Here is a 25210-nt window from a genome sequence, read left to right as displayed (position 1 = left end):
TGTGAACCTTTTGACCGCAATCGTATTTTATTTGTATTCTAAGGTTAAAAATGGTTAAATAGCAAGAATTTTTCATACTAAATTTACATTGTTTGTAGTTGTAGTCCTAAACTATTAACATAATGGTTATTACGTCTTATAACATAATATAAGTTTATCTGCTTTATTTTATATTACAAAAAAAAATAAGTGAATTATGGTACGTTAATTATGTGTCGTTTGTATATATGTTTTTTGACATTATGTATTCTGAAAAAGAGCGCATAGGTAATATTGTATAATTATTTTGATTCCCTTAGTATTTAATAAGATATAATATTATTATAAACTTGGGCCCTGGCGTAAACCGCCAAAGCAAACATACATATCATTAAAAGTACACAAAAATTTTGCGAAATTGATTCTAACGATACATATCAATAAAGCTCAATTTTATACCTATTGTATTTCTAGGGTTAGATGTTGCAAAGCAAAACATGGTGTACGTCTTTATGTAGCTTAGATTTTAGAAAAAAAGTATATTGATAATTTAAAATGAAATATAGAAGATATTTCTAAATTAAATGTTATTGTTCTGTTGTAGAGTAATGAAAAATATTGTCGTGTTTTTGTATTGGCTAAAGTTTTGTAATATAAAAAAAATTATTCTGTTCTCCACATTTTGAAATCAAAATCCGGATCCAGGAAAATATTTTTTTTTGTGTGGAAAAAAATTACTTTTTGATTTTTTTTTTTTGGTTATTTAGTTAAGTGATGATATTTTCCTGGATAAACTGAGGTAGGTAAAGAACTGTTCAGAGAAAAAAACGTCCTTTTTTTCGAAATATACAAATGTTTATGCACACGCCTCATGCCTTCCATGTAAATATTAAAAATATAGAAAATAGTTAATATTTTACGAACACTCGACGAAATCTAAAGTTATTTTATAAAACGCTATTATTTATGTATAGAATGCACATTTGCTAAATAGATAACTTAATAGATTTACAAACAACACCTCATTTTATCCTATTACTTATTACATTTGGCATAAGTAAATGAAAAAAACAAAATGTACCTATACATACTTAAAACATGGCTAACGAATCACAAACTATCAATAATTTCAGATATAAATATGTATATGTAAAATCGTCTTAATTGTTTCCCGTCATCAAGCAAATCTATAAAAAGAAAAGGTATAAGAAGACAGGTATACAATAAAAATTTGCGATTTTTCCTTTACTTAATACCAAAATAAAATATTCCCTACATAAATTTAACATTCTCAAAACATCATCTCACATATAACTATTTTTGAACATATTTCTGTACAGTTGTAGGCATTTTTTTATAACCATTACTTTACAAGTAGCACCAAAATGGAATTCGAAGAATTAAAAAAAATAGTTGAATGTGTTTTTCAGTTCCATGTTGCTATGTCGCTTCTAATAAATGTGTATTAGTCAAATTACTGTGCAGGAACGAGTGTAGTATAAATTACAATTAAATGTATAGAAAGTTACTATTAATTTTGTAGACAAATTTTTATTTCGGTTCAAGAGAACAATATAAAACTAACATTGCATTGTTTAACCTTTTCACCATTTAGCTATTTAATTTATCAAATAAGTTATTTTAATTAAATTTATAAAAAGATTGAATAAAATTGCAGAAAAAGGCGAATTATGTAAAACATCAGCTATCCGATTGACGGTCAATATTTCAATATTGGTTTCATTTAATGGGAAATTGCTCTTTAATAACTACAGGTATTTTCCCTAAAATTAAACCTTTCTTGTTTGTTTTGTTGTCTCGGTAATGTAGTTTAGGTATTTCCGTTTTTTTACGAATTTATTTATTTTTAGGTTTCCAAAATCACGTACCTGTTTACAGTCGACGTCAAAAATATGTTTACATTTTTTGCCTTACTAAAAATATGTAGTGTACCTACAAAAAATGTAATACTTAGAAGTTTGTTTTACAAGGGATTGAAGGGATCAAAATGATATATTTCCGTCAAGGGCGTACATTGAATCCTGAATGAAGCGATGGATTCTAAAGTAGAATCCTGAGCGTGAGGGATTCAAGTGTTAACGCCCAAGACGAAATAATTTTGATACCGTGTGACACATACTGCTTTTCACATCAACTATGAGAAAAATAAAATAATCTTAGTGTTGACACAATCTGATGCTTAAACAGATTATTTAAGCTAAAAAAATAATGCGCAAAAGAATGTAAAAATAGTGTGCTAGAACAGAAAAGTGTTACTTTGATCCATCCTAGCAGGGAGGAAAAGTGCCACTTTGATCCCTCCTAGCAGGGAAGAAAAAGCTCTTCCGAATAGGTGGTGTGAAAACATTATTTGACGTCAACTGTAGGACTGTATCAATGCTATCATAATAATATGTAAATTCCGATAGTTACTTCTCAGTTTTCCCAACTTTCCCATATCTTGTCTTACTGATATTATAAAGTAGGTTAAGTACCTACATTTTGAACCGAAATTAAAATGATATAAAAAAATGTGAATACACAGCACAGTAGTGATATATGCGTAACTGAGCTTCGACAGAGACATTGTTTTATACACTATTACATACGTATACATATTGTATTATTTACCCACTGTCCTTTCAGAGGTGGATCTTATGTCGACATTTTGTTGTAGCTAATAAAGAGATTCATATAAAATTATTGATGTCGTTTTTTCTCTTTATCTTTAACGGTATTTATTTAGAGGTCAGAATTACTAACTACCTACGCAAAATAGTAGGATTTTACAAGACATAACAAGTGTCATTCTCTGGAACTTGTAACTATGTAAACAAACCACCATATTGAAATTGTCTCTGAATGATACATTTACCTACAGCGACTTTTGTTTACATAGTTAGCAAGTTCCATAGAATGACACTTTAAACTAGACTCTAGAGTCTGTTCGGAAAGAAGAGTCGTGGTATGTATATGTCGCAGTAAGATAGACACAGGACCTGACCTGACCTGAATGGAATTAAAAAAAAATTAATGCCAAGAAAGATAAAATTACCCAGTATGTTTTATTTTTCTAAGCGCCCTTGAAGTTGTGAACATACTGGGTAATTTTATCTTTCTTGGCATTTTTTTTTTTTTAATTCCATTCAAAGATCTAACGATAGTAAATGTTACCATACTGAATTGGCCTATCTATCGGCGTAGCACACAAAAAAAATCAAGCATCTACCGCAATAATTCACGTCACCATAAATAAAAATCTCATCGTACTCGGCGATAGGTGAAAAATTAAAAAAAATCATAACTCCGAAAATACGAAAAATCGCGGAACATACATGGGGGTGATTCAGATAGCCCTCTAGGTCCTCTACCTCCCAGCTTCAGTATATCACTACTTCTTGGGACACCCTGTATAACGGCTTTATCTATCTTACTGCGACATATATATTGGGTTGGGACCCATACATTCCACGACTCTTCTCTTTCCGCACAGACTACACCTACATAATATTCAGGACTTGTTGATTTTTAAGAAGGCTGGTTTTAGTGTCACGCGGACCGTCCGTGCGCTCCGCACCGTCAAATTGTATGAGAAAGCTGTCTGCGCGGACGGTCGTCCGCGCGGACCACTCTAAAACGCTCCCTGAACTTAATACATATTGGTCCGGTGCGGAGCGATCCGCACGGACGGTCCGCGTGACACTAAAACCAGCCTACATCTTTAATTATACCTAGTACCTATATAGACCATATTTTTATATCAATAAGAACACAAGTCACGCGTTCTGCGGGCTCAGCACGGTTCCATTTTTATCGACTATCACTATGCCCGTCACTTTCGCACTTACATACTTGTTAGAACGTGACAGGCATGGTGATAAACGATAAAAATGCGACCGTGCTACTAGGGCTGAAGTGAAAAAGAAGGGACCTGAATGATGAAGAAAACAATCCAAAAAAGCTTAAAATAGATTTTATTAAAACTTAAAACTGAGTAGGTAATAAATACAAAATCAAGTCAACATGGCACTGCCAAACTTTGGAATATTAAAACATTGAATGCTTTACAATTTTATAGGTATCCAAGATAAACCGATCGCTTACTTCTTAGCCTCCTTTTCGTTCCTGCCCTCGCTCTGGTCCTTAATCTCCTTCCGAACCGGTCCGGTCTGGGTCACAGGAACGCTTCTTTCACCCTTAATGGCATCTGGAACTTTCCTCGGTGCGACGATGCTCAGTACGCCGTCAGAAGACAATTTGGATTCGACCGTCTCTGGGGCAGTACCTTCGGGCAGCGCGTATCTCCTAGTGAACTGGCGAGAGATGTAACCGTGGTCGTCTTTCTTCTCTTCATGCTTGCCTTCAACCACGATGTAGCCATCGACGGTCTTAACTGAGATCTCTTCTGGGGCGAAGTGCTGGACGTCTAGATTGATTTGGAACTTGTCTTTGTCCGCTTTAATGCTTGAGCCGATGTCCCGTGCCGCAGCAGCCAGGTGGCGCCATGGTCTGTAGTATTCTGGCGTCACGATTGGCCCGGCGACGGCGGCGAGCAGGTCGTCCGGGTTCAGGGCGAGGCCGAAGTGCTGGTCCAGGAGCCGGCTAGGATGATGGTAGCGGGGACGTACGTTCCAGTCGTCCAATATATACGGTAGCAGAGACATTATTGTAGCTTCAATAAACTTGAGTTAGAACTTGAAGGTATCTTCAAATCGCGTAGTTCGCTGTGATCGCTTTGATTCGCTTCGCTTGTTTGCTTGAATTCAACTGGCGCTCTGGTAGATGAACGCGGTATTTATACGCGCCAGCGCGCCCTCTAGTATTGAGTAGAAACATCTCGATAACTAAATTGTTTACGGCTGTCGACAGGGGCGCTCCCTCTTGTGGGCCGCTCGAACTAAACCAAACAACTCATTTATTTATATATTTACAATAAGCAATAAGTATAAATTGTGAACAAAGTACTTAAAACAAATAAAAAAATAAATTTTAGGAAATTAACAGGGCGTAATAATAAACAACTCACATCTGTAGAAGAAAACTTACCGACGAATTATAAATCCCTTTATTTTATTTTATTTATCAGTATAGGTACCTACACTTTTTTTTACATAAATGAAAAGCAACTACAACATATGCAACCAAATAAGATTAAAAAAACAGTTAATACAGACAGACGAAGCCTGTTTGAATGTAAGTAATTTATGGGAAAAATATAAAGTAAAAACCTGCAGAAAATGCTATTTTAGGTACCTACGTGTGACATATTTTAATAGCTATTTTTTTTTTCAATAAAAAGCATGAGCAGCAGCTTATCAGCGAGAATTTTGTCAATTTTAAATTTTTAACCCGAATTAGGCATGCACACAATAAAGCAGTTAGTTTATCATTTCATAATCGATACAGATTGGGTTATCGCGTTTTTAAATTTTGAAACGAAGCGTAAATAATTAATAAAATTAATTGTTACGATCGTAATTACTAGCAATGCAACCCTTTTCTCACAAACAATAAAGATTATGATTATAATAATTTTCGGCAATGATTTAGAGAACCATTAGGTAAAACACAAATATTTTTTTGCTCCACGTACATATTGATTTTCCTTTTTATTTTTATTGTTCATAATTTATTTCTCTTTAACTTTATATTTAGTACTTATTATTTTAGGGGTACCTAGTACCCTAGTAGAAACCAAAATAAATAATGAAAAGTGAAACCAGCCCGCAAGTTGGGCGGCCCTGGCGATGAGTAGCGCGGTCAACGACTCTGCGCAATCGCGAAACGTCTAGTACTTTCGGCAGTTTCGGCGGCCAAATACACGGGAAGGTCAAGACCAAGGTCATGCGTCTTTTGAAAATTGATGGAATATAAACAATGGATCTATTAACTTTTATGACTTCGTCGCAGACGGGTAGTTAATTAAGCTAATCTGTCTGAACTCTATAGGTAGGTACCTACTTACTACTTAGGTACCTATAGACTTCAGACAGATTAGCTAGTACTAGTTAGGGAATAGGGAGTAGGGAGTAGGGAGAATGTGTATATTTCGCAGCTAACTGGTTTTTAATCAGTTGGCTGAAGAACAACTAATTAATTTGGAATTTTGGACATTAATGAAAATGTTGAATTTGATGTTCGGTTAGGTTAAGGCTTCGTCACACAGGCGGGTTTTCCGGGCGGGGCGTGAGCGGGGCGTGAGCGTTTTGTATGTAAAAGCGGCGAGCCCCGCTCACGCGCCGTAGGTACTCATTGTACTTAATTATGACTAGGGATGTAACGATACCGATACCGATACGATATATCGGCATCGCCGATTTAAATACTTACTCCCGATATCATAACAAAATGTAAACAACCCACAGTAAGGTATTTTATTGGGCAAGAATATTCTTCACCTCAATTTTAACTTGATGTGTCAAAACTTACGTAAGTTTTACTACGATGTAACAGTGAAGCTGCTATAATCGTGCTATTTTGCTAATAGGAATATATTTTTCTTTATTTTTATTTTTCAGTTTTTACACTTCTTAAAATCGAGTGTCTATTAAACATAAGTATGTTTTATGCATATAAAGGATATAATTCTTTATTTATTTGATTTATTAACTAACTACCAGGCTATCGATATCGGTATCGGTATCGCCGATTATTTACTTTAAATATCCGTATCGGTATCGTATCGGCAAAATCATGTATCGTTACATCCCTAATATTATGACTTTTGTTTTTACCTAAACCACCTGTGTATGGACCTACGGACTTGGGAACTTAATGTACTTACTTAGATTAAGTTTGCCAAAACCGACGGAAGTAGCTAAATAAAGGTTCCGTCACACAGGCGTTTCCGGCGTTTTCCGGGCGGGGCGTGAGCGTTTTATATGTAAAAGCGGCGCGCCCCGCTCACGCCTCGCCCGGAAAACGCGCATGTGTGACGGAACCTTTAAGTACCTATGTACTTCAGCTTGTTTAGCTTGTAGAGTTGTAGTACGAATTCATTGCATGCTGCTATTAGTTGGCTATTAGCTAAAATTTGGAAAATAGGTACTTAAGTACAGAATAAATAATAGTACTTACTAAGTACAGAAGACTCACTCTCTAACAAAACGCGTTACGAACAGCACAGATATGGCCGCTAGGTGGCGACAGCGCCACGCGCGGCTTATGGCTTTCCCCAAAATTGGGGCCGAACGGATGTACTTTTAAGGCTTCGTCACACAGGCGCATTTTCCGGGCGCGGCGTGAGCGGGGCGCGCCGCTTTTACATACAAAATGCTCACGCCCCGCCCAGAAAACGCGCCTGTGTGCCGAAGCCTTTAGCTACCTGTAGCAATGTAGCAAAGCGACGAAATCCCGGAGTGAGAACACGCCTGCCTAGAGTCTGTGCGGAATGGTGCGGAAAGAGAAGCGTCGTAGAATGTATGGGCTCCCTCCCTTGGGCTACATTCCACGACTCTCCTCTTTCCGCTCAGACTCTACCACGACTGTACCATAATGCAAGTCTACCTAATTTAAATTCAGGGTGATTGAGTAGTAAATTGGGTAAAGGAATAGTCATTTCAGTTTTCAGTACCCTTCTGGAATATAAAAACAGAGATTACTTACATTACATGTCATAAACCATTCTAATACAAGTGCAAATAAAGTGTATGTAGTAAGTATGTAATGTACCTACGTTATTATCTCATAAACTTGTTTACACCAGACAAGCCGGCCGGCTGCCGGCACATTCGCGAAATTTCTTTTTTTTATCTAGATATCAAACGCAAGTGGTAACAGACTATCGCACTGCACCGCGACCTTGGAGCGTCGCACCCATAAGTGAGAGCGAGAAAGAGATATCTGTTTCTCGCTCTCACTTATGGGTGCGAGGGCGACGCTCCCATTTTACTTTTGCTGATGGCAAAATCATGGAACCCTCCTAAATGTATGATGTGAGATAGACGGCAGCGACACTACAATTAACTACAAGCAGTAAATATAAAATGGTAGTTGTTGGTTTTACTACTCGACGACAGATGGCGCTTATATCAAAAGTTATTTTTTTATTAAGTATTTTTTTATACACAGAAAATACACATACACACATTTAATATATTAATACAAATACATTAATAATTTGTATAATTTAAATTGATCAATGTATACAAAACACTCATCCTTTTCTTTTGGGTGCTAGTACTAGTGTAAGACAAAGATAGTATGATTCTCTCAGTCTATGTTTGAAGTGAGACAGCCCTTTGACAAACTATATTAAAGGCTTCGTCACACAGGCGCGTTTTCCGGGCGGGGCGTGAGCGTTTTACATGTAAAAGCGGCGCGCCCCGCTTACGCGCCGCTCGGAAACCGCGCCTGTGTGACGAAGCCTTAAACTTTATACAGGGTGACCCATTTAGATCGGTCAGTATGGGAAAATCTGAAACTATAAGACATACGACGATCTCTTTTTAGGAACCATGTCATCGATTTTAGTAACAAGAAAAACAGCATTCATACATTTAAATTTTTTTTATGTAAAATGTATTGAAAAAAATGGTGGCCATTTCGAAAACATACTAATAGTAGTTTATGCAACAGTGATATAATAAGACCCGAGAATTTTAAGAACCAATTATGAGCTGTTGCATACATTACTTTTTCTATGACAGCTGCAGCAAAAAAAAAAAAAAAAAAAAAAAAAAAAAAAAAAAAAAAAAAGTTATTATTAAAAAAAAAGAGTTATTATTTAAAAAAAAATGAGTTAATAATAATAATCTTCCTCGCGTTGTCCCGGCATTTTGCCACGGCTCATGGGAGCCTGGGGTCCGCTTGGCAACTAATTCCAGTAATTGGCGTGGGCACTAGTTTTTACGAAAGCGACTGCCATCTGACCTTCCACCCAGAGGGTAAACTAGGCCCGTTTGGGATTAGTCCGGTTTCCTCACGATGTTTTCCTTCACCGAAAAGCGACTGGTAAATATCAAATGATATTTCGTACATAAGTTACGAAAAACTCATTGGTACGAGCCGGGGTTCGAACCCGCGACCTCCGGATTGCAAGTCGCACGCTCTTACCGCTAGGCCACCAGCGCTTCTTAAAAAAAAAAAATTGACATTGAGTGTATTTTTTTTTTTTTTAATTGAGTTATTATTTAAAAAAAAAAGAGTTATTATTGTAAATGAAAACATACCTCTTTCAATCAAGATGATCGGAACTTGTATCATTAAAAAAAATAAAGCAGTTGTATTATACTCATAAGATGACTGCTAGCTAGACAAATCATTCAAATGACATTGCTTTAGATATCACTGTCAGTCATTTAATTGACACATTTAAGTGCTGGAGTAGAAAAAATAAATTAAAGGATATGAATACAATGCATTTTATTCATTTCAGACATCATGTTTCATAGTAACATTTACTGCTTAAGACCTACACAATCGATATCTAAATAGAAATAATTTTAGATATTTTTTTTTCAAAACGTCCGGGTTCGATTCCCGAGCTGAGTACACATTTTTTTTTAATGTATGAATGCAGTTTTTCTTGTTACTAAAATCGATGACATGGTTCCTAAGAAGAGATCGTCGTATGTCTTATAGTTTCAGATTTTCCAATACTGACCGATCTAAATGGGCCAACCTGTATAGTACTATCATACTACATACTACCTATAGCACTACTAGACTACTAGTACTAGTAGTCTAGTAGTGATACTATATTTCTCTTACTACATACTAACACCCAAAAGAAAAGGATGAGTATAGTTTTCCTGGTTCTTACTGACTGACAAATTGGTTTGACCAACTATCCTAACTACAACTGCCAACATAGTTTTTGGCACTGACGTTATCAAAATAACCATGAAGTAGATAAACATATTAAAAATAAAATTGTAAAGTGTATTTTATTAAATAAGACTAAAAAATACCTCAAAATGATTTTAAGACCAATCTGCGCCCGCTTTCTACCAGCCGTGTCCTTCCAGCAAATCAGAAATCTTCGGCCAACCATCAAAATAGGCAAAGATAAGTTCGAAATAACTCTGAACATCCACCAATTCGCCAAAGAAGAAATTAGAGTCAAAGCGAGACCAGAATACGTATGCATCGAAGGCAAACAGGAACGAGAAACGAAGAGAGGGTATGTCTTAAGGCAGTTTACAAGAAAATTCAAGCTTCCAAAAGGATGTATCCCTCAAAAAATAAAGTCTGAACTGTCTCCTGATGGTACTTTAACTATTACGGCACCTAGAGAGTATTGTGAAATAAATCTGCCTTGTGAGATGTCTGTGCCTATATCTCTTACTAACAATGTGCCGGAGCAATCGATGATTGAGGTGCAGAAAGCTGAGAAAGTGACAACAGCTGATTATTGTAAGAAAATTGTTGAAGAGTGTAAAAAGAAGAAGAAATGATGTAAAATAGTCTCCTAATGTCCAAGTAAAGTTTCTATTTTGATCATGTTTCCTGCTTTTTTGTTAGCTATGCCAGTTGCAGTATTTTATCAGATGCTTCATAAGTTCATACAAATCGACTAAGCAATCTCGTAGATTTGTATAGAAAACAGCCAAACGGTCAAGTACGAGTATTGCCAATTTGCCACTTTCGTTAGTTAGGACCTATGTATTAATTAGTATTTTTTTGGTATTTTTCAAACACGAAGGGTTCGGTGACAGGTCTCATCTCAATAGGTACATTTTTGAGTTGGCGATTTAAGGTTTTAAATTGTACCTATGAATATGACACATGTCACCGTACCATTCGTGTTTGAAAAATACTTAAGTAGGTAATATTTCCGTTGGTCTAACGTTCCTAACAAGTCACTGATAATCCAACCTCTAGACTGAGCTTAGGCCAATTCTTTCATGAAATCGATGCTGCCAAAAATACGGGGGTGCGGGGTGACGAGGTGAGCGAATCCCGTGCCGTGATTGGTCCGTTCAAAGACACAGACCAATCACGGCACGGGATTGACTCGAAGATGGAGTAACGCTACCGTATGTGTGGCAGAGGGGGTAGCGCGACTATGCTATGTCTAGAGGTTGGATTGTCTGTGTAACAAGTAGATATAATCAAGCACTATAGGTGTGCCTATTTATATTAAGTATTACTAGAGTTTTTATATTAAGTGTTTCTAGAGTTTCCTCTAAGTATATCTCCTGGATCCCTTCGTCACAGATCGTGACAAAGCGGTATCATGGGTAATTGGGTACCCTAATGAATTATCAAAAAAAAAACATTATTGAGAGATACAGCTTCGGACTTTCAGGGTCTCGTCTTTCCGATCTACCTATTATATTGGTATCATTTTATATAGTCATTTGTTTAGGTACATTGAAATGATGCCAACTCTCGGAAACAAACAAAAAACTATGTCTTATCTACATGTATATTTTATCTCAAGGAACTTTCGTCGTTTCACTGATGTTTGTGCCCAGACATTTCTAGAAATGTATAACTAATACATTCCACTAATAGGCTACATGACTAATTTTTTTTTATGGTATCAATCGATCGGGTTTGTTTTTAGGATCAAATGTCTATATGGGACCCATTGCATTAAAGTAACACAAAAGTCAGAAATTGTAGTCAAAGTCCGACAGTCGCACTTCACTCGCGAAACGCCCTATACAAAACGGCCAGAAGCCGTGACGTCATCGTCATCGCCCACGTTGTAGTATGGACAAAACAAGAAAATTGCGTTTTTGTCGGTGAATATAGTTGCTATACAATGTTTTTTTTGGTGAAATGTAAGGAATCGAATGATACCCTTACTTTTATCGTTTTTGGAAGTTAAAAAAAACTTAAATTTTGAAACTTTCAGGTCCTGTATTTTTGTAATTTTTCAATATTTTATTTTATTATCCACATTATTGTGATAAATTGCTCGTTTGCTATCTATTTTACTATATTTTGTTATAAAATTCAACATATGTCAACATCCCTATTGCCTAGGCAATTAAGAAAAAAAATCTCTTTTTTTTATTCGTTTGCTTTAATGACTTCCATAATTCGATAGTTACTTACATATTTCAAGCTTGAAATAGGTTAAAGGCTTCGTCACACAGGCGCGTTTTCCGGGCGGGGCGTGAGCGGGGCGCGCCGTTTTTACATATAAAACGCCCACGTCCCGCCCGGAAATCGCGCCTGTGTGACGGAACCTTTACTGATGTCAACATTAGGTATATACCCCTACTACTTGCTCGACAGTAGGTATGCTTTGGTTTTTTTCTAGGGGCAATGTAATTTTCTAATATCCTAAAGAAAAGTTACGAAGATACTTAATGATTGATGATTTACTTATATGACATAAATAATGTCCGTTTTCTAGGTGAAATAAATACTATAGATAGTGATGGCCAAAGTGGTCAAATACAACACATTATAATTTCACAAACAACAATTTTACGATGTATTTGGCCACTTTGACGGTCACTATTTATTGGATGCTGACTGATGGGGGTGCGACCTGCGACCTACTCACGCGCCTCCACGCCCATAAAGACAAAATAAAATACTGCACCAACAAGTTAAGGTTCCGTCACACAGGCGCGTTTTCCGGGCGGGGCGTGAGCGGCGCGTGAGCGTTTTATATGTAAATTCTTCGGCACACAGGCGCGTTTTCCGGGCGGGGCGTGAGCGGGGCGTGAGCGTTTTGTATGTAAAAGCGGCGCGCCCCGCTCACGCCGCGCCCGGAAAACGCGCCTGTGTGACGAAGCCTTAAAAGCGGCACGCCCCGCTCACGCCCCGCCCCGCGCCTGTGCGACGAAGCCTTCAAACCCACCTGAAAAATCAAATTAACGTACACAAATCAAAAATAACTCGATGTGACACGTAATAATTCACACTTACGAAATTCTGGAAGGTCGCCCAAGCCATATGAGCCATGACAACAAAAACAAACTTCAATACTAGTTATCTTTTACATCGTCTTATCAAAACTATTTAATGCCATGTGAAATACGACCTTATGACAAAGGCATTACAATCGAAGCTCGAAATACAAACGCGTCTTTTCAATGTGGTAAAATTATATTCATTTTATTTTATTTATTATTTGTTATACATGAAATAAATTTATAATCTAATACAGTTTCCTGCAAAACTGTTTGCACAGTTTGACTGCAGGCGCGGCAGGCTGCAGGCTACAACAATAACATCATAGCTATTTGTGGTGCATATTTTTCAGTATCGTTGTTTTAAAGTTCTGGAGTGTTCCTGTCAACAAAAATACGTGATAAGTGTAGTTTACGTCTGTCTGCCCACGTATTAATGTCTATATACCTACCTATAGGTACGATCATAGGTAGACCTATATAACTGCGATGCCCGTAATCTAGAAAAAACCGGCCAAGTGCGAGTCGGACTCGCGTTCCAAGGGTACCGTCCATTAAGTCCGACTCACGCTTGACTTCACATTTCTATTAGGTTTTCCTGTCATGTTATAGGTACTTAAATAAATATTTTGAGTAGGTACCTATTTTTTTCAAAATTTTAGACCAAGTGTCGGAGCTAAAGGGTCTGGAATGGTCGGACAGGCAGGGAGGGAGAGGAATGGTCGGACAGACAGACAGACAGACGCACGAGTGATCCTATATGCGTTCCTTGATCCTATATGAAACTATAGCCATGTAATAGACAGTAATAGTACATTATTTTTTCACATTTCGATCCATTCCTTATGAACAAACCCCTGGGTGTAATTTTATTTTTACGTCACCGAGTGGGCAATGACCGTACATGCCGATATCTAGATGATTCTCACCTTTTCTCTATAGGTACCTATTAGATTTAATCGGAAGTATAGATAAGGACATTTATTTTCAAACTCGCAATTTATTTTTATAATTAACTGCAAAACTACGTGAAATTGGTTGTTTGAAATGATGAAAATGGGTTATCACATATACATATGTAGTTACATAGATATAGGTACAAACGACTTAACCTGTCGAATCCCACGATATGACGTCACCATAAGCGTTCTGGCTCATATATGAGCCGTGGGAACTGACAGATTAATAAATACTATTGGGGCTCTGTAGTCAAACGGGTCAAAAACCGTCACCAAAAAGGTTAAGGATCATCATGAATATCAGTTGTACAACTTGTACAGTCAAGTGAAAAAATATGGGTGCACAAATCATACTCAAAAATATGTCCCATAGCTCTTATGTCAGCGAATTAAGAACTATGGGATGGGCAATAGTTTTGAGTAAGTTGTCTATACCCATATTTTTACACTTGACTGTACAAATACCGCTAGCATAAGTATAGGTATCACACATCGGGAATCTAAAGTAAACACTCTTTACTCGTGTATAAAAAGTCCACTTAATGATATACCTATGTAATAAAATATAGAAGCTTCTCGCATCTAAAGTTCTAAACTAAACGAACGTGCATCGAGAGTCTCTAAATAATACGCCAATGTTTGCCAACCCGCCTATATATATCCCGGCGCTCGCGCATTCCTTTAGTCTGACAACGACCGCGAACTAGCAACAAAGCAAACAAGCAAACATGTCTCTCTGCCCATACTTCTTCGACTACTCCGTGCCGCAATGGCCTCGCCGGCTTCTCGACCAGAACTTCGGCCACGCTTTGACACGTGAAGACCTATTGGGCGCGGCCACCAGCCCGATCGTTTCCCGCCTCAAACCCTGGTGGCCACAGGATGGTTCCACCATCAAAGTCGACAAGGACAAATGGCAGGTCAACGTGGACGTCCAGCACTTTTCTCCAGATGAAATCACAGTGAAAACCTCCAACGGATACATAGTTGTCGAAGGAAAACATGAGGAAAAGAAGGATGAGCACGGTTTTATATCTAGGCAGTTCTCGAGAAGGTTCAAGCTGCCTGAAGGCTCTAATCCTGATGCTGTACAGTCCAGGTTGTCGTCGGATGGTGTGTTGACAGTGGTTGCTCCTTTGAAGGCTGAAGAAGCGAAAGGAGAAAGATCTGTTCCGATCACACACACGGGGCCCGTTAGGAGTGTGAGTGTCGCTGAAGAGGCGCCTATTAAGGAAGCTTAGTGTTTAGTTTGATTGTGAAGTGAGACTGATTTTATACATTTATTAAATTTTCTTTTTTCTTTTACTTAGTAGTTTTTGTGCTCTACGTCTACCTGTAATTTAAAGATTGATTGAAAAACGTAAATAAATTAGATATAAGTAAGTGGTTAGGTACATTATATTATATTGGCCATTATTGAAACACTAGCTGCCATCCTCTATTTGACACTTGTTCTAGTATTCTTGTATAATAATTTATCATATATCTGTTTTATCTTGTACGTAAGCCGTCCACCGTCCAATATACTTAGCAATACCTATTATATAATCTGTGGCAATACAAATAAGTAAATTTAAAATACATTTGTAATTAGGATACTTTATTTGAGTTAATTATACTCGTAATTCAAGCGGCTCTGACACGGTAATTACAAAGGAGTAACTATGATATCCTTATCTTTCGTATTATAACTATCTTCTATATCCTGCAGCCTCCTTCCATTCGTCTCAGGCAATATAAACGTTAAAACAACAGCACTCACACCCGTCACACAAGCAAACGTACCGTACATCACTGGTTGTCCTGACCATAACAAGCCTGGGGTCAGTTTAACACACACTGAGAGTAAACCAAAACATATAACACCACTCAAACCAGACCCTATACCTCTCACCTTAGTTGGATACAGTTCTGCTATAAAAGTCCATCCTAAACTGGCCACCACGCTAGCTAAAGAAGTATATAACACCAAAAGTGTTAAAGACAGTATAAATAAGTCTTTATAAACCCCACAAACCACCAAACCGAACAGAATCACAGTTGTCCCGTGAGCAGCGACTACAAACGTTAATTTCCGACGCATTTTCTTACCGAACAAGCAAATAACAATACTTGCCGCCACTCTTATCAAATCTACTGCCATTATAAGAAAGAATGTGGCAATATAGCTCTCGTCATCGCCAAACATAGTTCTTAATAAATCGTAGGCGTAAAACGGAAATGCGTTGATACCGCACATTTGAACTGTTAAAAAGATAAAGACAACGGTTATGGTTGGTCTTATAAATGCGCTACTACGTAATGTATCAAACAGTTCTTTTGCACTGAATTTAGACGTCTTCCCTTTTTGTTTTTCAACCACATTTTGCAGTTCGCTTTCTGCTGTCGCCCCATTGCCTCTAAACCACCTAAAACATTCGACACCTTCCTCGACCCTTCCTTGAGCTATTAGCCAATAAGGACTCTCTTTTATAAAGAAGAGCATGGCAAACATGATTGCACTGGGCGCGATACATATCAAAAGCGACGTCCTCCAGTAAATGAAAGAACCTATGACATGACTTAAGAGTACTCCTAGATTTAGAGCTAGAGATGGACATAGGAGTATGATGCCTCTGTATTTTGGGTCGCTAATTTCGCCTAGATAGATGATGGTAGTTGGGCGGACGGCGCCGTAGCTCAAACCAGTGAGGAACCTGAAAATAAATAAAAAATCTTATTAAAAATATGTATGTATGTATGTATGTATGTCACTTTATTGCACATAAACAGGTTTACATAAAACGGACAAAAACAAAACAAAAATAAGAATGTTATGTACAAAGGCGAACTTATCCCTAAAAGGGATCTCTTCCAGCTAACCTTTGAGAAAATGCGAAAGGATCAAACACTAACAGGTGAAAGACAATTTAATATGGACAAATAGCAATATGAGAATTTTGGATACACATAAAGGAAGACGAGAGCAATAAATAAAGAGAAAACCAGTACTACCTACTCATAAATACGCATAAACTATAAACATACTTATATATAAACCTAAATACACATAAAAAAAGTGTTCAGTTATTTCGTCAAGTAAATAGCACTTGACTTCGCAATTCACATTGTGTATGCATGAATAAACTTTTAATACACATATACATTTACGTATACATAAACATACCGCTGTTTACTAACTACATAAACATATAATCTATATATAAATAATATATATATACAAAGTATTCAGTTCTAACTACATCAGGAGTCTAATAACCACAACTTTTTCAACTTCTCCTTGAGTGAGGCAACAGATTGCGATTTCCTTACGTCCACTGGTAAAATAATGTCCGATCCGATCATATCATACCATATTCTAATAATTATCATAAAGGTTCAATGACGTGGATAAAAATAACCAGAGTACGGTTTGCCCTAAACATCGACTAATAGACATTTCCGTTAGGATTGTTAGGAATAGGATTTTTTTGCGAACAGATATATACCTCCCTATATGGGTTAAACTAACTACTCCAGCCTTGAGTTTGTTAAATATGTATGTCAAGCATCTACGACAAGATATTTAAGTAGGCGCGAGATAATATTATGCTCTAAATATGTACAATCCACTTTATCCACTTATCACACTACAACAACTTTTGTTTCTCTCATCACGCAAAATAGGCGCAATCGTATGACGTCGAGTTGCGGAAACCAAGCCCGCGAGTCGTTATGCTCCAACAAACAAAACGTTTCCCTGATACACACAGATCCATTCTCGTGTCCTCTTTTGACCCAGCTTATATGCCAATAGAACCTCAAAGCATAGACAAAGGCAGTAACCTCCCAACCATCATAGTAGGGAAGTCCTCAGCAAACGCCATGGCCAGCCAGCCTGCCATAAAGGGGAAGGCCAGGATAATGTGGACAGTCCTCCTTCCGAAGCCGTCCAGCAGAGTACCGACGCACACGCAGCCCAGGATCGATGAAATTGGAGCTATGGCCGCTGAAAATATCATTCATTGAATGAAAGGTAGTAGAATTAAAAAAAAATCTTTAGTTCATTCACTCTTTTGGCGGTATTCATATACGTCTGTCAAGTCTAACTAGCTCTTAAGGTTCCGTCACACAGGCGCGTTCTCCGGGCGGGGCGTGAGCATTTTATATGTAAAAGCGGCGCGCCCCGCTCACGCCCCGCCCGGAAAACGCGCCTGTGTGACGAAGCCTTTAATAATCGGTTGTCGTTATCAGTCATTTTGTTTGTTAGAAAGGGATGAAATTTACAGATGTTTGCCAGTAAGTTTTATGAATAAGGGGGTTTATTTTGTAGAGTTTTCTGGAACCACAGATAATATTATACCTACCTTAGGTATTATGTTTATTAACGGAGGACGCAATCAAAGTCAAGATCGCAGAAAATCATTGACGGGGTTTCACGACAAGTCAGTGTGAAGATCCATAGGGAGGCTTGAGACCAGCCACTTTTCAGCTGATATGATGTTATATAGTAGTAAATCTATTAGTAGTCCCTCGGAACCTGAAATACCTACCTAGCGTGGAATATGCCGCAAACCCTGATTACCAGTCCGCCGGTATATCAGCCTGTCAGTTAAACGCAAAAGGTGAAGGGGCCCACTGATTAACAGTCCGCCGGACGATATCGGCCTGTCAGTTAGAACAAAAAGTTGACAGTTCCGAACAACTGACAGGCCGATATCATCCGGCGGACTGGTAATCAGAAGAGAAACTAACCTATCCAAGATCCAAAACCTGACTCCCAGGAGAGGGAGGAATCGTGCATCAGCTTCGGCAGCAGCACGGCGCTGATGCCATTGGTCAGGCCCGCAGACAGGCATAGGAGGCTTGATGCGAGAGTTGCCAACACCTGAAATTGTCTTCGTTAGAAAATTTTACATTTGTACCATTGTAGGCAATATTATATACTATAAGTACCTAGTATTATAAGTCCACATTCAAGTCATGCAACCAGCCAATCGCGTCAGGTGTCGTGTCAAATTGGCATCGAGATCTTTCGGGTTTTTAAATGAATATAAAGGAATCATTTATAAATTCACCCCTTCCGGCTAGACTCGAACTTGCGCCTTTTTGAAACACCAGTTCTGACGCTCTTAACCTTTTCGACGCCGTGTCAAACACAAAAGCTGTCACGCTGACGCCACGTCACCGAAGTGTCAAAACTGAAATTGAACTTTATACATATGCACGTAGGTCTATGTTGCGCTGTGATATGTGACCGATTAATCGGTCTTTGGCGTTGAACCTACGGTGCGGATATATCGGTCATTGGCGTCCAAAAGGTTAACCAACGGAGATACGGAAGCTTATATAGGTACAAAATTCTTCGTGGTTGGCGTCCTTACTTTAACTCTGCTCCGACTTTGACGTGACAAAGTCTGTAAAAGCCATTTTAATCATCGTATTATTATAATAACTTGGCGTTTATTTATGATGACACTTCCACACTGTCACTGCAAAATTGTTCAGACTACTTCAAACTTCAATGTTATACTTAATTATATTTATTTATATAGGTACCTATATAACTAAAAATTATTTATTAACACAGTACAGATACAACATAATAAAACTTACTAAAAACTTAACCTGTAGGTAAAAAGGCCTGCATTGCCGTCAACGGGCAAGGTGCCCAGAAGGCTTGCTTGCTTGCCCTTTTGTATTGCATTGTTTTTATTTAAATCAAAACATTTAGAGAAACAATTAACCGTAATCAGGTAATCACCATGAAAAAGGACGTCATTAGAATTATCACTTTATCCGTCATTTCAATAATGACTTAAACACGATAGCAATTATATCGCGTAATATCTTGCATTTCAAGAAGAAAATACAAACGATGAATGATCTACCGCGATCATCTTACTTGCATATTATTAAGTAATTTAAAAACTCCGTTCTCAATGTTGCAATTAATTGAAAATAAGGGTTGGCAAAACTTTGTATGTACCCTTGGTTGTTTTGACAAATGAGTAGAAATGTTTTTTAGACCAACTCAATATTCGTTCGCGCCAATGGGTCGCGACCTCGTGACCCTAAAGGCTTCGTCACACAGGCGCGTTTTCCGGGCGGGGCGCGCCCCGCTCACGCCCTGCCCGGAAAACGCGCCTATGTGACGAAGCCTTAAATTTGGGAAACAATAAATGTCTGGGCACAGAATAAGTAATAGTATTATCATTTATCATACAGAACGGACACGCACCGCCCCGCCCCGATTCGGATTACCTCGCCCGCGACAGGCCGCGACATGAATGTGTGCGTAAGTCGCTCTAGTGAGATTCCGTCAGGATTCCGTCAGAAATTCAATGACGCGTGTACAGACGTGCCGCGCACACATATAAACGCAAATTATTTTTGATGTATGGCGTGTCCGCCCTGTGGTCTTAACTATTCCAAATTTCAAATCGATAGCGTAAGTAGTTCTCGAGATAAGTATTTATCGATGTGACAGACAGGCATAAGTACCTACACTACACACACAGACAGAGTCGCACATAAGGGTTCCTTTTTCCTTTTTTATACAGAACCCTAAATATGAACGACCCACTTTCGTATTATAATATTATTATAGCTTAAAACTCACCTGTTTATATAAATGTTGAGAACCCCTGATTTCATTATTTTTAATTCCCTCCAAAATATTAGTTTTCAATATCTTCATTAATAATACAATTATTTTTATTATGTTCATTAATAAATACAAACAGGTAGGTACAATAATGTGACAGCTGTTTTTTATAATAAACAATAATAAAATCGTGTTTTTTTGTTATTTTGAATATTTTTGCAAAGCCCAGCCACCCTTGACTGTACCTTGTTGCAAACTAAATTATCGTTTAATTAGTTGACTTCTTATTACTTACCTACGATTCAGATTAAATGATACTGGAAAATTGACATTTTCTTAAGTGACCAACTGTCACTAACAACTGTATCAATCGAGTATTTATATGTATATACGTACAAGTGTATACTATTTAGTGCAGTGGTTCCTAGCCTGGGTGTAATTACCCCCGTGGGGGTAAAACTGGTATTTTACGGGGGTAATAAGCTAACCTAATATAACATTACAACAAACATAAACGTTTTATTTTTTATTACCATTGGGAGGAGGGGTAAAATCAGGTTCCCTAGTTAGTCATAGGGGTGACCGGACTGAAAAGGTTAGGAACCACTGATTTAGTGGTTATTGTTTATATCAGTGTTTAAAGGTACTTACTTATAAGGGTCGATTATTTATTTATTTTCTTTTTTTTTGGTTTATATTTGGATAAAATTACCCTGATTAGAAGAGCTCCTTGTTCTACGCGGAATACTTAAGAAATACAAAATTCTAATTTGGAACTTGGAAGTAATAATGTGCGTACCTATTCATTCATTCAATCATTTTTCACATGGTACATTTTGTATGGACCGTCACAAAAATGACAGCCATAATTTGTATGAAAAACTGAGGACATATTTTTTTATTTTTTCATAGGTAAGTAGTAAAAAAAATGTAATAGTAAAAGTACAGTTTTATTTCTGAAAACTAGATATTGTATTATGTGGTATGGTATACCTACGTACTTATAGTAGTGAAGTGGAATGAAATGCCCTGGCGGATTTTTTCCTTTGCCTTGATAACATTTTAACCGTGGCATGACTTTAGAAGCAGTAAAATATACATTCAATTTACCTTTCATAGATTAGGCCAGCCTTTTAAGTGTAGCTAGTTAATGTACCTATTACATCGTATGTAGTACGTGTATACATATATGGGAGTATGTATACCTATATATGTGTAAGTATATACTGACGAAGGGTTCTGCAAACTATGGCCCGCAATCCTTCGGAACATAATACACATATATATATATATTTTTTTTTTTTTTATAACTTGCACTCCGCGCTCCGTTCCGTCACATATTTTATTTTCCTTTTTTACTTTAGGTTCTTTATTATTTTATTAGGGTCCGACTGAAAACCAGTTGCAGTTAATTTTACTGCAACATCATGCTGAGTCGAGCCCCTTTTTAACATCACGTTGTTTTGTTTATATGTAAACATAATTTTAATTTGTTCTTAAGTGTTTAAGATTTTATGTTTAAATGCTTAGACTAAATACACATTATTAGATCTAAGTATGTTCAAATGTACCATTAATGTGATGTTAAATAAAGTTTTTCTATATCTATGTCTATGTCTATGTCTAATATAGCAGAGGGTCATCCGCGAAAACCGAATTACGCAAATTGTGGGGATTTTCTTCTTTTACTCCAATGAAGGCGTAATTAGAGTGATAGAGAAAGATGCGCAATTTGCGAACTTCGATTTTCGCGGTAATAGCCCAGAAGAGACATACCTAATTAATTATTATATGTGACGTTATCTATGAAAAGGGACCTTATTGTCGATGGCGCTTACGCCATTATTAACGATGCTCCGATGTAAATACAATGCCGAGCGACGCTGTGCAGCGTTAAGCGCCATCGAGAATAAGGTCCCTTTTCATAGATAATGCCCCATATTCGGACCAGGGCCATGTTGCATAACAAACTACAACTTTACAAGCGGAACTCCTTTTCTAATTTTAAACCGGCCAAGTGCGAGTCGGACTCGCGCACGGAGGGTTCCGCACCATCAACAAAAAATAGAGCAAAAAAATCGTGTTTGTTGTGTTTGAGCCCCCCTTAAATATTTATTTTATTTTATTTTTAGTATTTGTTGTTATAGCGGCAACAGAAATACATCATTTGTGAAAATTTCAACTGTCTAGCTATCGCGGTTCATTAGATACAGCCTGGTGACAGACGGACGGACGGACGGACAGCGAAGTCTTAGTAATAGGGTCCCGTTTTTTACCCTTTGGGTACGGAACCCTAAAAAGGAGTTCCGCTTGTAATATTAGTTGTAGTTTGTTATGCAACATGGCCTGTGTGACTGAAGTGTCAAAACTGAAATTGAACTTTACGCATGTGCACATGGAATGACTTTATCTATGTAGCTCTGTAGTCTTGTGACCGATTAATCGGTCTTTGGCGTTGAACCTACGGTGCGGATATATCGGTCATTGGCGTCCAAAAGGTTAATAAGGCCCGCCAAAGACGTAAAACACAGGGCTGCCAGTACATAAATCTTGATTATACGATCCAGTGCATATATATATTATACTACTCTTTGATCCAGTGCCCGCAATTATACGAAATTCGATTGCATTATACGAGTACAACATTTAAAAAAAAACGATTAATTTTAAATCGATTTTATAAAACTGGCGAAAATCTGTTTTCGCAGTAAACCCCAAATTGCGGGGATCTTTCTCTTTTACTCCAATGAAGGCGTAATAAGAGTGACAGAGAACGATGCCCGCATTTTGCGAACTTAAAATTTCGCGGTTATAGCTCACGTTAACGTGTATTTAACTTGGAGGATATAATCAAACGGAGACGCCATGTCTGTAATTTTCTGTACAAAACAGTCTGCCGATTTTTGCGGGGGAGGGGAACGTCAAATGTATGCGTAACGTAAAAATAGCCATGTCAGATAAACGTCAGTCCATACATTGTGTATGACCGTTGGCCGCCTATTTTCGACAGAGGGGAAAGCCTGTTAATGGCTACTCCGTTTAGTTGTATCCTCCAAGGTATTTAAGTAGTTGCCGTTCCCATGGACCTAGAATATTACGGACGGACTGTCACCTAAGACAAACTGTGACACTGCAATGGCGGACGGTTTGAATGTGTGCGTGTAGACGAGTGTTACCATGTAACACAAATTCACCCCTAATGGTGAAACAATTATTTTTAATATCGTCCTTGTTTTCAAAAAAAAAATTGGATAGTTTTACGTTAGACAATAAAAAAGGTGTGTACGTATCTGATTTTATAGGTCTTGAAAATGCGCAATATTGCACAATTACTTTGTGCAAACATTATTTTCAATACCTAATGATATTTAGCATCGTAATGAAATCAGTTCGTCATGTTTTTTTAATTTATACATTTAACTTGAAACATATCTGGTTTTCAACAAAAAAAATATAATACATAACAAACAAACGTTAACTATCAAACATGCATGTAAGCGTCTAATCTCCTTAGTATCGGGAAATTACCATACCGACCTAGTTTAAATGCACAATCAATAATTTAACCATTTACCTAAATGATCTCTTAATACATAATGATTTAATAAGAAGGGTATCAATTACCCTACTTTCGGGAAATTACCCTATTCATGTTACTGGTCACACTCCTGTTTTGCAGTTTGATAATTTATAAACAACAAATTATCGTGATTTTACGTACTAATTGATAAACTTAAGTATGAAAAGTTATTCCGTGACTTTTTTTCTTTCGATCGGTACAATTCTAGCAGGATTTAACTACGCATGCCGGCATATTTTATATTTTTCTTCGACATGTTTACTTCAATGACGTTTCAATTCGTCTGACGGCAAACTGGTGGATGTGGGCTGTCAATGTGTGTGTGTCACGCGTAAATACTATGAAACTGGTGGATGTTGGAATCACAGTTGTGTTGTAAGCGCAACTCTGTCCGTAATATTATAGGTTCATGGCCGTTCCATTCAAAGTGCTTATTGCTAGGCCTACATGAATAATAGTAGGGTAATTGTGTCTGTTTGCCGTCCAGTGCCTGTTTCCGTCCACTTGGCGGAGTTGCTACAAAGAATTGCGGAAAATTTGAATATAAACAAGCCTTCTCACACATGTTTGGATTTGTTGCAATCCATAATGTCTAAGCAATATTTTTACCAAAATAAAAGTGTTATTTGACAAATAGCGGCTTTAAAAAAAATTATGTAAGTGGCGGCATTGCATCCAGAGCTTGAAAACGTCATTTTGCAAGAAAAAAAAAGTGTTGGCGGCAAATGTTCACGGTAAGTTTATTAATTAATTTAACTAGTTTAAGTTACGTTATTGGCACATACTGCAACTTAAAAGTATAGAAAACGCAATTTTAAGTGTTTTTTATAGTTTTTTCATAATAATCTTTGATAAATTTAGTGGACGAGTACTGACATACTAATTTTGAAAAATATTTAGTTTCCGACCACACGGACGGTAACTGGAACAGCTAGGTGAGTATTTGTTATGATCGTTTTACTTCAAAAGACTTATAAACTACTATATATTTTCTCTTAAAATGATGTTTCTTGCTTATAAGATTATACATTTTAGTTTTCGTCCACGATTTTGTCAGTGTTGCTTGATTAAAATCATGTTTAAAATACGTGGTCGAAAACTAAAAATAGCTTTAAATATTGTTTCAGTTTCCGTCCATGAACTATGAGTGGTGTAGGCGAGATTTATTATTACATGATTACTGAGGGCGAAAATAGCAATTCGTGGATGAGTTTCGATTTTGTTCGACGAAATGAAAGAATTGAACTGAGTCCGACAATGAGACGATTCCACGAATTGCTATTCCCAC

At 37.3% G+C, this 25210-nt stretch overlaps 4 protein-coding genes across 4 annotated transcripts in view; 2 read left to right on the top strand and 2 right to left on the bottom strand.

Annotated features, from left to right (window-relative positions):
- Positions 1-3937: 3937 nt before the first annotated feature.
- LOC134658314 (protein lethal(2)essential for life-like) overlaps positions 3938-25210 on the bottom strand; it is a 224229-nt gene continuing 202956 nt past the window's right edge. The window contains exon 2 of the mRNA XM_063513945.1: positions 3938-4673. Within this exon, the coding sequence (XP_063370015.1) occupies positions 4080-4643 (564 nt within the window). The 5' untranslated portion in view covers positions 4644-4673 and the 3' untranslated portion in view covers positions 3938-4079. The remainder of the gene's footprint in view (positions 4674-25210) is intronic.
- On the top strand, positions 9853-10420 carry LOC134658431 (alpha-crystallin B chain-like). The gene has a single exon (XM_063514114.1). The coding sequence runs from the start codon at positions 9897-9899 to the stop codon at positions 10374-10376; it is 480 nt and encodes a 159-aa protein (XP_063370184.1). The 5' UTR covers positions 9853-9896; the 3' UTR covers positions 10377-10420.
- Positions 14443-15055, top strand: LOC134658462 (protein lethal(2)essential for life-like). The gene has a single exon (XM_063514143.1). It carries the CDS (start codon positions 14485-14487, stop codon positions 14995-14997), a length of 513 nt encoding a protein of 170 aa, XP_063370213.1. The 5' UTR covers positions 14443-14484; the 3' UTR covers positions 14998-15055.
- On the bottom strand, positions 15399-20504 carry LOC134658549 (facilitated trehalose transporter Tret1-like). Its single transcript, XM_063514233.1, has 4 exons — positions 20358-20504; positions 18491-18623; positions 17582-17744; positions 15399-16452 (listed from the first exon to the last, which is right to left on the bottom strand). Exons 1-4 carry the CDS (start codon positions 20463-20465, stop codon positions 15405-15407), a joined length of 1452 nt encoding a protein of 483 aa, XP_063370303.1. The 5' UTR covers positions 20466-20504; the 3' UTR covers positions 15399-15404.

Source organism: Cydia amplana, chromosome 22 (genome assembly GCF_948474715.1).
Source record: "Cydia amplana chromosome 22, ilCydAmpl1.1, whole genome shotgun sequence".
Lineage (NCBI taxonomy): Eukaryota > Metazoa > Arthropoda > Insecta > Lepidoptera > Tortricidae > Cydia > Cydia amplana.
The sequence above is the reverse complement of the archived record's forward strand: the minus strand, read 5'-3'. Positions and strand labels throughout refer to the sequence as shown.

What these genes read in the sequence shown, in the direction of transcription:
- LOC134658431 (XM_063514114.1), top strand. Translation starts at nt 9,897, where the DNA reads ATGATTTTAAGACCAATCTGCGCCCGCTTTCTACCAGCCGTGTCCTTC.
- LOC134658549 (XM_063514233.1), bottom strand. Translation starts at nt 20,465, where the DNA reads ATGAACATAATAAAAATAATTGTATTATTAATGAAGATATTGAAAACT. An exon ending in CTCAACATTTATATAAACAG is followed by an intron (nt 18,624 to 20,357) that starts GTGAGTTTTAAG and finishes AGACAATTTCAG; the next exon opens with GTGTTGGCAACTCTCGCATC. An exon ending in AGGTTTTGGATCTTGGATAG is followed by an intron (nt 17,745 to 18,490) that starts GTTAGTTTCTCT and finishes TGATATTTTCAG; the next exon opens with CGGCCATAGCTCCAATTTCA.
- LOC134658462 (XM_063514143.1), top strand. Translation starts at nt 14,485, where the DNA reads ATGTCTCTCTGCCCATACTTCTTCGACTACTCCGTGCCGCAATGGCCT.